The sequence below is a fragment of the Melospiza melodia genome, chromosome 2, assembly GCF_035770615.1.
Source record: "Melospiza melodia melodia isolate bMelMel2 chromosome 2, bMelMel2.pri, whole genome shotgun sequence".
Classification (NCBI taxonomy): Eukaryota; Metazoa; Chordata; class Aves; order Passeriformes; family Passerellidae; genus Melospiza; species Melospiza melodia.
Window position 1 is genome coordinate 78,729,269 of NC_086195.1, and position 12,603 is coordinate 78,741,871.

Sequence of the window (12,603 nt, forward strand, 5' to 3'; positions counted from 1 at the left end):
TAAGCTGTTATAATTTTCATCAATGCTTTAAAGACGTTTAATGAAGTGTTTGCGCTCATTTAGAAGGAGTAATTTATTTTTAATTTTATAAATCAAATAAGGCAAGAAGAGACACTAACTTTTTCAGAGTTGGACAGAAGTTTTTGCATAGAAAAGACTAGAAAACGTGTCTATAAAATGCTTGTCTCTCATTATATTGTGCTTCTTTATCTTAAAAATAGTCCTATTTAACCTTTCTCCTTCTCCTGATCAATAATTCTTGACACTATATCTGGACCTTCAGAGGGACAGGAGCATAAATCTGTCTGTTTATTCCTGTTTGGAGCTACAAGTACTGATGTTACCTTTTGTTTTAAATTCTTACTTAAAATGCCCTAGCTGCTCAATAACAAATGAACACAAAGGTTGCTTGTACTCTATCTTTGCAAACTTGTATTAGTTTTGCAAAGACTTAAAATATTACCACCTCTTCTATTGCCTTTGGAGAAGGATTTCTTACATGAAAACCTTACTTCCAGGTGCTTTGAGCCCATTAGCTGAAGAGCAGTTGACAAAGCAGGATTTACTTCTCCTTGAAATTGTGAGGTTCTTATGTATTTGTGTGACCACGGTCCGAGTTCAGACACTGAGCTTCCGCGCCTGCGATATTCGGAGGAGGCTGCTAATGCTGACTGAAGGCAGTGTCTTTGACAGCACCAAGCCACTGCATCTGCACATGGTGAGTCTCAGGGGCTTTTACAGCAGACCCACTTCTGTAATTGTACTCTTACTAAATTTGCATAGTCTTCTCGATTGCACATTGTCTTTCTCCTGTCATCACTCCCCTGGGAAGACTTAAAATGGCTCCATTTGGTGGTTTTGAAGGGTGTGGAAGTCAGGAAAACAGCAGTTCAAATTTGTAAGCCAGAAAACGAAGGGTTGAGAAAAAGATATATTTTGCCTTTATAACTAATTATTTGTTAAAGAACTAGAAATAGTCTCTGCAGTAGAATAATATTTGTGGCTTAGTTTACAAAGGCACATTTTTTTTTTTTACTGCCAGAACTAAAAGTTTGATGATCTGTATTGCTGTGTAACAGTGTTTGCATGAAAAGATGACCAGTCAAGCATGCAGTTGCTGATGATAGGTGTCTTCCTGCATGGTTTTGTGTAAGACCTAACCAAAAAGTTCCTAATTTTTCTTTTTGACTACTTATTCTTCCAAGTACTGTTCATCATTTTAGTTTTGTTTGGGCTTTTTATTCCATTCAAATTTTTTATTCCACAGTATTTGATCCTGTTGAAGGAGCTCCCTACTGAAGAACACCTCTTGCCTGCAGTCGATGTTGAGATGCTTCTTAAGCCTCTTTCGTAAGAAGGAAACTGTTCAGCATGTTTTACATCTATTTCAGGGGATTTGGTGGCTTTTTCAACATATTTTTTCTTTCTTTCTTTACAGTCCTGTGTGTTCTTTGTATCGTCGAGATCAAGAAGTTTGTAAAGTAATCCTAAATAATTTGCTCCCTATAGCAGCAGGGTTGGCCCAGTTCAAAGAACCTGCTGAAGAAGCAGGGAATGCCAAAGGACAGTTTTTGACAGTTGTTGGAGCCTTCTGGTATGTTACTTAATGCAGGAGTCTGTTGGACATAAAATTTTTGATTTTTAGTTTTTATCTTTGCTATCAGTAAAAAGACTGTAGTGCTCTCTGTGTCTTGCTTGGATTTGGGTTTTTTTTTTTTTTTTTTTGTCTTGTTTTTGTGTACTGTGGAATCTTTATGCAGCATTTAACTTCTCAGATTTTCTGTGTCATGCTATATTTGTAGCAAAAAGTTAATCCTTAAGATGGTACCGGAATAATAAACACTACACTGCTGTATATAAACAAGGACTGATTCTAGGCTGAATTGTATCAGTAATTATGACAAGGGCTGAACTTCAGCAACCCAAAAAGAATACTGTCTGCAATTACCAATAAAAATGTCAAATCCTCCCAGAAATGCCCATGGAGCACAAAAGAGTCAACTGTGAGCAGCAGAAACTGTCTTGCTGGACTGTTTCTCAAAATTGTGGACAACTTTTTCTGTTAATTGAGTATTCCTTGTTTTAGGCATTTATCTCAAGGAGGGAAGTGCACGGCATCAGTAAGAGTGGCCCTTTTAAATTGCATGAAAACCCTGCTTGAGGTAATCCCCGATTTTCTGACATTTGTTAGCATACTAAATATTTATTTAAGATGTACTTAAAAACAGTGTGTAAATATCTTTTGCATATTGCAGTGTATCTTCTGTACATTTTGAATCACAATATTAATTTTCTTCAGGTTGATCCTTATTGCAAGTGGGCAATCCTTGATGTGAAAAACGAAGATCTCCCTGTGAGTGATGCTTTCCCACATTTCCTTGCAGACAGTCACCATAAAGTTCGAATTCTTGCTGCAAAGTCAATTAACAGGTGATAATATAGATATTGTTTCTGTTTGGAGGAATAATGCTTAATTTCACTTAACTGGATGTCACTTCTGCTACTGCATAGCTGCTCTTTTCAATACCTCTGGAACTGCAGTCTTGTCAGAATATAAAAGCCTATCAAATTTTGTTGAAGTGTTCCAACTTTGCATTTCAATTATTCTGTGATGTGAGAGATTGATACAGAAAGAGAAACTGCTCTATAAGAAAATAAAGAAAAATCTATATAAGGCAATTGAGACAAAAATAATTATATTCAGAAAATCAGAATCTTACTGGTATGCACAACATACCAGTAATTTTTTGGTGTTATTCTTAAAATGATTGTTCTTTTTTTTTAAAGTTTGTTTCAAGATGTGAAACAGAGAGATTGTTCTGGAATGTCAAGACCTCTTCCCCTGAAGCTTCAGCAAAAGGCTTTTGAGAATGCATACCTCAGAGTTCAGGAAGGAATGAGCAATCTGGTATACCAACATCTAGTTATTAGTTTTTGCCTAGTTTGGATGTTTTGAATAAAATTACCTATAACAACATCATGTTTAGTTTTCTGAAAATACTAATTCTTCTGGACTCCTCGTAATCTGAGCTTGTGAAACAAAGTGATAGTCAGGGAATTCCTTTCATATTCAGTCACTCAGAGTTTTGCTCACATTTGAAGTTTGTAAATTTGTAAACTGTGTGTTTTAGACTTCTCTTCTTTATCATACTATTTGTTGTTGGCAGGTTCAGTGCTGTAACACTTAGGAATTGCAGAAAAATGTAGCCCAAATAATCTAGAAAACATATAAAAAATGAGTAAGGAGCAGTGTAAATTAAATAATGTGCTTACACAGTATAAAACCAGATTTGTAAATTTCAGAAAGATCATGTTTGCAGTGGTATGAAGAGCACAAAACTGAGATTTGCTTCAAAATTTGAGCTCTTCAGAAGAAGTTTGAAGTGAAGGAAAAGTTACACTTTGGTGCAGTGACTGGAAATACAACAGTGTGATGCAGTACTGTAGAATTTCTTAATTTTTCTTCTAGTGCCTTTCAGTTTTCCCCCTCCCTTGCTACCATGTAAAGTTGTCTAGTTCATCATTTTCCTTCTTTTTCTGTCATGCTGTTACCTACCTGCATGTCATCTCTCTTCCCTTTGTCTGCTGTGGCCTTGCTGCTGAGGCCTCCTCTCTCTGTCATCTTTTTCATCCCTCTGTACTGTCACCTCCAGCTCTTTGTCATCATCTGATTTCTATGTTGCTTTGGGTCCTTGTTCTGTCCCCTCAGCTTGGTGGTGTCTGTTAGCTTTTCTCCTTTCACTGCAGTTTCTTGTAACTTTTATTTAAACTCATCACTTGTCAACACAATGCCTTAATAGGGGGAGAACTGCATTTAAATAGCAAGGCAGTTCTTCCCTATGTGCCTCAAGGAGTTAAAAAAGGAGACTTGACTTGTTCAGCAGTATTGATGTCAGTGCCCTTAATTTTACATTATTTATGCTGATTTATTAACTAGGAGATTGCTTTAACAGAATATTTTGCTCAAGGTCTTCATGATTTCTTATTGTAGGTCAGGGGTGATGCAAGTCCTGAAGATCTTTTGGACAAACAGAGTAATGGAAAAGCAGTTTTGCTGATGCTTATAACCATGGTTCTGTGCTGCAGCCCAGTCTGTGAAAAGCAAGCTCTGTTTGCTATATGCCAGTCTGTGAAAGAGAATGGATTAGAGCCTCACCTTGTGAAAAAGGCAAGTCTGATATTTCATTTGATATTTAGGTTATAAATTAAGGTTAGGTTAAAATTAGAGGACTACCAGATGTTTTGCTCAGTATTGAAATTTGTTAAATATTGTAAAGGTATAACTAATATGGTACTTACATTACTGAATTAATTTGTCTTTATATTTAATGACTTACATAGAAATAATAAAATCATGAAAGGCAATTGTAATGGCAAATCTTGTATGTTCAAAGCACAGATCTGAAATACAAATAGACTTTTATATGCTGAATATTGCAGATCTCATTTTAAAAAATCATTCTACCCAGAGGAAGCAAGTTTTCTTATGTGGAAAATGTGTAAAATAAATGCAGTGTATTGGAAGATGGTATGTGTCTTGTGGAATTCTATTTTGAAGTTCACAAGAGTGTACTGAAATGATTGCTGCTTATACATCAGCCTTTCATACCAGGCATTTTTTAAGTGCACATGTTCCTTTTATCCTTTCTTTCTATTCACTGCTTGCTTCATGTTTTTGCACACAGTCTGTACCCTGCAAAATGAGTACTGGCCATCCTTTCTTTACTCATATGGGTTAGTTGTAGTTCCTGGATTGCACTCCAGGATCTCCTGAGATATGGCAATACAAATACTAAAATGACTTATGCTAAAGAGGGGCTGAGTTACACAGATATTCATTTAAAGGCTGGAGGGTACACATGGAGGTGTAATATTTTCAGTTTGCCATAATACCATCTACTCTCTATGTTATTTTTGCATTATTAATTCATGCATTTCAGGTTTTGAAAAAAGTGTCTGACATTTTTGGCTATAAAAGTATAGAAGACTTCATGACATCACATTTAGACTATTTGGTGATGGAGTGGCTGAAAATAAATGATACTGGATATAGCCTGTCTGCTTTTCCTTATGTTCTTCTGAACTATACTAGCCTTGAGGAGTTCTACAGGTGAGTTTGCTATATGATGACAGTATTATTTAGATTTTATGTACAATTATGATACAGGGTCTCAAGTTGCTGAATGTAGCAATGCATCAGGATTTTGTTATAAGGTGATGTATTGAGAACATTTGAAGTGTATTCCAAGCATCGTGTGTATTATATTTATGCAGGTAAGATTTTTCTTTTTGTGTGTGTGTGTGTGTGTGTGTAGCAGCAGCTAAACAATGATTGAAAGTTTAGTTATACAGTAGAGAAACGGTATTTACTATGTGATGCTCAAGGTTTTTTTAAAAAGTAATTTAAGGACATTTTGGAAATGTATTTACTACATGTAGGTCTTGTTACAAAGTTTTGGTTCCACACCTGGTGATTAGAAGTCAGTTTGAAGACGTGAAATCACTTGCCAACAAGATTGAGAAGGACTGGAGAGAAGTTCTGGCAGACTGCTTTCCAAAGTTACTTGTCAATATCCTCCCATACTTTGTCTGTCAAAGCCATGAAAGGAGTGAAGTAGCCGAGCAAAGAGAAATGGCTTCTAAAGTCTATGACATGCTTAAGGATGAAAACTGCTTAGGAAAACAGGTATCCATTTAAAATATGTAAGTTGAGTTTTATGGTGTTTAACAGACCAGAGAGAAAAATGTATATATTATGTAAATAGTTCAAATTTATAAGTGCAAAAGTAATATTTTATTAAATACAAACTAGATGGATTTTTATCCCAAGGATTTCAAGGTGATGTTCAATAGAAACTTTAGGCAGAAAGTTGACTAAAGCATAATTTTTTTCATAATGCAATAATTTTTTTTCCATTCATTGTACAGCCCTGAGTTTCTCTGTTGTATATCTGTCACATTTTCCTCTTAAAATATTTTGTTAATGCTTTATGATGAGTCATCTTCTCCAGAGGCAGACTGTATGTTCAGAACTAGCAGTAAAGTGAAACTTTTTTTTCTATATACTGTAGGAAAGCAGATTATTGTACCTGTTGCTACCATAGAGAAACTTAACCAGGCTTAATTTATGAATGAATTATATGTAATGGATGATGGAACAAGTAGGGAATCTATATAAGTAGGCTTTCTCAGAAGCCAACGAAGTCATTCTGTCTGGAATACATTTTTCTAATAAAATGCTATTTTTCTTTTTGTAGCAAATGGACAATTTATCTCACAGTAACTTGCCAGAGATTGTGGTTGAACTGTTGATGACTTTACATGAACCAGCTGGTACCACGGTTGAAGAAGGGTGTCATCTAAGTAAATACATAAGGTGTGTACTTGCAGATTTTCTAAATGCTGAGTGTGTTTGTGTAACATTGTGCATTAAAATGTGCCCTTCAGGCGTAAGAAGAGGTAACCCTGCAGCTGAGAGGGTTTATTGTTACTAGTAGTGATAAATCATAGTCATACCTCCTCAGGTAGTTACTCCCCAAGGTCAGGATGAGAAGCTCTGTAATGTGGAATCTTTCTTCACTCAAGGTGACCAGTTGTGGTGGTGTTCACAGGGGTCCCGGGATGAGGGAAGAGACGAGAATCTTGACTCCATGTTTCAGAAGGCTGATTTATTATTTTATTATATTAAAAGATAATGATCTACTAAAACTATGCTAAAAGAATAGAAAACAGGATTTCATCAGGAGGCTAGCAAGGAAAGAAATGGAGTGATAACAAAAGCTCATGACTCTGAGAGTCCAAGCCAGCTGACTGTGATTGGCCATTAATTAGAAACAACCAACATGGACCAATCAAAGATGCACCTGTTGCATTGCACAGCAGCAGATAATTATTGTTTTTCTTTTCCTCTGAGGCCTCTCAGCTGCTCAGGAGACAAATCCTGGCAAAGGGACTTTTCAGAAAATATCATGGCTTCACCATAATACTCCAGGCAATGGAAGGAATGAGCAGTGGGCCAGGGAGTGCTGTTGTGTGGCATTGAGCTGGACTGCCACACAGTCACTGCCAATTGACATAAGTTGGCACTGCCAGTTGACGTAAGTTCAAACCTAGATGGACTGCCCTCTGTAAAATTGGTCAGATTCTAGTCTATAAATTAAAGTGATTTAATGGTTTTTAATGACTTGAAGTCACAGAGAGGGAAAGTGAACTGTTTCTTAGTGGTTCTGGCAGTGGCAGCTCTTGTCTTTGGTAAGGAGATCGGTTAGGCAATGCCAAATAAATTCCTAATTAATAGAAATAGCCTAGTGTCAGAAATATCTTCATGTTCATTACCTTTTCTGTCTTTGTTTTTATCCTAAAATATCCATATTTGCATAAACAGTTTTCCAGATTTTTATGTTCAGATACAAACTTTTTGGAAAAACGTTGCAATTTGTAAAGTTCTTGAAGAAGATACCTTTATTGTAAAAATAGTTAGTTGAAAGAGTCCAAAGCATTTATTGGAAAATCTGGCAAAAGTTAAATAGCTGAGAATTTAAAAACTCTTCAGAGAATTTTTCTGCAATGAGTTTATTAACAAACTGTGGTGTCTGCTTGTAAACAAAGCTCTTTTTAAGAAGGAAATGGTAAGAATAAGAGTGATGAAACTTAGGTTATGTGCCTTTATTACTACCATGATGCATTTCTTTTCTTCTTGAGGTCCCAGAAAATTTCACTCCCTTGTTTTTCCTCAACCAAATTGTTCCCACAATTACATAATGCAGAAGATTTAGCCATGAATTGTAATTAGATTTTTGTGCTAAGTACCTTAGATGAGACAAACGTGTGGGTTTTTAATAATATCATCTCTCAAAAAAAAAAAAAAGTAAAAGAATGTTTAGAAAGTACAGTTTTGAAAGCTACAATAGAGAAACAAGAAGCAGATACAAAATAAGATGCATGTCACTTTCCTGGATGCTTTTGATGCTTCTTATTGAAAGCAGGTGTTTTCTAGGAATTAATGTGTTTATTCATCAAGACTTACTATATTAAATACAAGTGGTTTGACTTTTGAGAAGAAAAATATAAATTTCTTTTTTATTCGTTTAGAGAACTGGATCCTGCTCCTAATCCTCCTCATTTTCCATCTTATGTGATTAAAGCAACCTTGGACTACATTAGCAACTGCCATAAAAGCAAATTAAAAAGTATTATAGCAGTTCTTTCTAAAAGCCCTGTAAGTATGATGATGTATGATGTAAGAAAATGATGAATTTATTTCCTATAGAATGCAAAATTTCTGTTATGGGTACCCTTTAGTTAAATTAGACATTTTCATCATTTCTATGTGAATCAAAAAACCAGCCTTAGACCCTTTTCTATTCATTTGTTTGCCTCTTGAAGAGGAAGATGTCCTAAATTCAGGGACAGAGTTATGTGCACTATATAATTATATTACTTCATTAATTATTATATTATGTATGTAAAATGTCTTATATAACTGTGTAAATTATGTAATTGTATACATTATATAATACGTATGAAGTAGAGTAGATTATTTTAAAGGTTTTTATTTTAAAATCTCTGTGTAGCAGTCACAGTTTAGAACATGGCATATTTGTCACGTGTTTGAAGAATGTTCTAAAATCGTTATACTTGGTCAATTATACTTGTAACTAAATGCAGCCTACAAATAAAATATAAAATTTACTTACTTTTACTGGCAGTGTGAAAATTTTATACTGAGGGATATTTTTTGACATTTGATTTTCATTTGTTAAAGCAAAATATGAAGACATAGGAAACTATACAGCCTTGCAATAAATCATAAATATTTTACTGTCTTCTAAGTTTGTTCCTTAGAAATGTATCTGTTTAAAGCTATACTGTTTTATTCCATATATTGTCAACAACTTCCTTTGCCTATCTATAAATAATCTAAAAATAGGGAAAAAAAATTTCTAAACCATGTTTGATCTAAATCTTTTGAGTGTAAAAGTTAATATTGCCAGCCATTTTTAAAATGTTACACTACCTGCCTAGTGTTTTATAAGTTCACAGTTTTAACAGTTGCAGCCTGCTGTGCTGTGTCCTGTGAAATTGTGCATCTTGCACACATGAACATTATGTTTGAAAAAATACAGGTTGAATTCTTACCTGATGCTTTCATGGTTTTTAATTGATGTTTCTCTGTTGATAGACATTGCCATCAATGTTTGGCTTTCTGAAAAATGGGCATAGCATATCTCATGTGGGGGCAATAAAGAAAGGAAAATGAAGAGGTATATGGCTTATAGTCCTGTTTGGGGAATTGGTTTCTCTGTAGGTCTTTTGTTTGTTTAAAGCAATAAAAATAATGAAGCTATTTTGCCCATGTTAGGTTTTAAGTTTTGAAAGTTTTTTTCTTGATATCTGTATTGATATTATGAATAATTTTTTGTGCTCGTATTTTATTCACTTTTAGGATTCATTCCAGAAAATCCTTCTAGCTCTTTGTAAGCATGCTTCAGAAACAAAAAACATGTATAAGAAACACAGAGTTCTTATAATTTATCACCTGTTTGTTGGTCTGTTACTCAAAGAGATCAAAGACAGTTTAGGAGGAGCCTGGGCTTTTGTCCTCCGAGATGTAATTTACACCCTGATTCACCACATCAACAGCAGGTAAACAAAGTAATTATCTCTAGTTCTTCCTGTCTGTGCTCCCTTGCTCCTGTAACCTTACATTCTGATATTGCTAGCAGATGTTAATTAACCTGTAAAATTAATTATAAATTGCTAAAATTAAAAACAAAATTGCTATTCTTTTATAATTTCAGAATTTAAACATAGAACTCTTACTAAAATATAGAATGTTTTGTGCTAGCCTTGTATTTAGATGTTTGCTATATTGAAGGTTTTGTATTTGTAGTAGGTTATCAAATTGCAAAAATAAGCAGTGTTAGGAGATTTTGATGATGGGGTGTTTAGGAATTTAAATCATATGGGAGAAAAATTAAAAATGTGGGGTTAAGTGCAAAGTCAGCACATGTCAAATAAAGTGTGCTGATTGAGTTAATGAGTGTTGACATTTACATTCTCATCCCTAAGTACCTATGGCAAAGTGAGAATTGTAAATGTTCTCTTAGCTTGCCTTCAGACTGAGAAAACTGGGTCACCTTCACCAGGTTGAAATTTAAGTGGGATTCTTACCTTTTGCATAAGATTATAGATACTTTTTGACTTGAGCTTCATCTTGGGGTTTCCCAGACAGTTATTAGCCTACACGTCTCTGAGTTTATGTATAAATTGATTCCTTGGCTGGTTTGAAGCATTTCATACCCTGAGATGTGTGGATTTTCTAGTAAATGCCATTATTATGGCATTACTATTCTTATGTTGAACACTCAGCTGAGGCAGGGGCTGCTGATGCACTGGAGAGCAAAACTTCCTTTCAGAGGGACCTCAGAATTCGGCTCAGTAAAACCCTGAGAACCTGATCTGAATTTGAAGCTGACACTGCTTAAGGGAGGAAGCTGCACTGCATAATCTCTAGGTGTCCTTTATAACCTTTTTTTTTTTTTAACTAATAGTAATTTTAGGTGGAGGAGGATTCAGAGAGCATGTTTTCCATTTTTTCTGCTTCTGTCAAGATTGTTCTGACAAGCAATAATCTAAAACCCTTCTAGGGATTTTTTTTTTCTTTATGGTATTTATCTTTTAACAAGATTTTATTCCATTTTCTGAAGTGATCAGTCAGATTCACTGTGTTTCTTTGTGTTTCCTGAGCTAAGTCTTTAAAGCTGATTCATTGAGTTGATAAATTTTAAAGTTCAGAATTAATTCATCCTGACTTTATTATTTTTCCCTTATTATTCCAAGATGCATAAAATGTTGGTACTCAAGACAGTGCCAGTTTGTATTTCTTTAATTCCCTTTGTTTCCTGTGACAGACCCATGGTAATCAGGGACATTTCCATGCGCAGCTTCTCGCTGTGCTGTGACCTGCTGCATCATGTTTGCCACACAGCAGTTACATGCTGCAGCGATGCTCTGGAGACCCACCTTCACGTTATTGTGGGAACCCTGACACCTCTTGCCGTGGACCAGTCTCAGATTCAGGAACAGGTAGTTTTGTGGTGCTGCTTATGCCTTACCTGTTAGTTTTCCAGTTCATGTTCACTGTTCTTAAGGCTCTATCTGTACTTGTGTTCAGTTTTAATTCCTTTTTCTTATGCTTTGGAGATTTATATAAAAGCTATATTTTGGATGTAATACTATGCCTTTAGTTTTTTTAAATGCAATTTCACTTCTGGTACTTGTGTTTTGCCAAATAGCACATCAAGCAGCTAAGCAACTCCTTAAAAAACTCTGTGGATGATTTAATGGGAAATATGATGAAAACCTTTAGTACAAAGTGTCTAAAGGACAAAAAGGAAATTTGTGCAGAGAACAGATTTCAGTTGTTCAGCTATTTATTTAATAAATGATCGTTTTAAAAAAATGTAGCATGCAGGTCTTAAATGGGAAACAAAGCAGTTTCTGTTGTGTGAAAAGCATTGTTTCCCCTCTGGTGTTGCTTTTTATGTGCATTCTGCTGGGAGATTTACAATTAGTAGCTGTAGGTTCAAAGAGTGTGCCTGTTGCACTTCAGTCCTCATGTTGCCTTCTGGCTTAACCTGATTCCACTGTACCATAGGCATCTACATGGTTGCACTGTAGCCCTGTGCTGTCCTCCTTGTACTTCCAGTTCAGCTGGAGGGCTGTGCCAGCCCAGCTGAAAATAACCTGGCAGTCTTGTTTCACAGCTTCCTGATTGTGATCAGATTTACAATATGTCTGTGTGAACAGTTGCACGTGCGCATCTGCAAAGGCCACTTGTCAGGGTATCCCTGGGCAGGAGCAAAGTGGGGAGGACAGAAATTTCTCTGAATTGGAACTGATGTCAAATGTGAAACCTTCTCATATCCTACTCCTGCAGGGATGCCCACCTTCTAATGATCACTTTTCAGTTCCTTCTTTTTTATTTTTTCTTCTAGCATTGAATTGAGGCTAGTTGATAATTTTCAGGTAAATAGAAGTCTTCAAATAAAACCCCCATAATTTAGATTTAAAACTTCTCAAAGGTGCTTGGATTTAATATCCAGTTGCATTGATTTTTAAGTAAAGCATAAAGACAAGGAAGTTGTCTTTGGACAACTTTGACAAAAGTTGTCTTTGGACAACATTGACAAAAAGTCAATGGAGGACCAAACCTTCTTTCCAAAGAAGGTATGGTCCTCCATTGACATTTTTTCAAGTTGTAGATAGGTTGTTATACAAATTCTGCCAGAGTTCAGTGATTTGGGTGGAAAGTTATGATATATAGGTGTTTGTCTAAATTCCAAATTACCAGCACTTTAGTGAGAACAGAAAAGTCCTAATAACTCCAGAAATGCTTGGGTGCAGTGTGTTGTTAAATCTTTGTGAATATCATAGAGATCATATTGGCCAGCATTTGATATCAGCTTCCTCAAAAGACAGAGCAAACTGCAGGCTGGGATAGTAAAAGCTTTGATTTCTGTTTGGAAGGAGGAACAGCAAAAATGCTCCACCATTTGAGAATGTATCTGTGATTTTCCCAAACCTCTAATAATCTTACAA

At 35.4% G+C, this 12,603-nt stretch overlaps 1 protein-coding gene across 1 annotated transcript in view; it reads left to right on the forward strand.

The window, feature by feature from the left end:
- Positions 1 to 12,603, forward strand: part of ATM (ATM serine/threonine kinase) — a 57,215-nt gene that overhangs the window by 12,198 nt on the left and 32,414 nt on the right. The window contains exons 18-30 of the mRNA XM_063148967.1: positions 519 to 718; positions 1,268 to 1,350; positions 1,439 to 1,594; positions 2,087 to 2,162; positions 2,300 to 2,430; positions 2,788 to 2,908; positions 3,992 to 4,168; positions 4,941 to 5,110; positions 5,440 to 5,686; positions 6,258 to 6,376; positions 8,092 to 8,218; positions 9,446 to 9,645; positions 10,914 to 11,088. Of these exons, the coding sequence (XP_063005037.1) occupies positions 519 to 718; positions 1,268 to 1,350; positions 1,439 to 1,594; positions 2,087 to 2,162; positions 2,300 to 2,430; positions 2,788 to 2,908; positions 3,992 to 4,168; positions 4,941 to 5,110; positions 5,440 to 5,686; positions 6,258 to 6,376; positions 8,092 to 8,218; positions 9,446 to 9,645; positions 10,914 to 11,088 (1,982 nt within the window). The remainder of the gene's footprint in view (positions 1 to 518; positions 719 to 1,267; positions 1,351 to 1,438; positions 1,595 to 2,086; positions 2,163 to 2,299; positions 2,431 to 2,787; positions 2,909 to 3,991; positions 4,169 to 4,940; positions 5,111 to 5,439; positions 5,687 to 6,257; positions 6,377 to 8,091; positions 8,219 to 9,445; positions 9,646 to 10,913; positions 11,089 to 12,603) is intronic.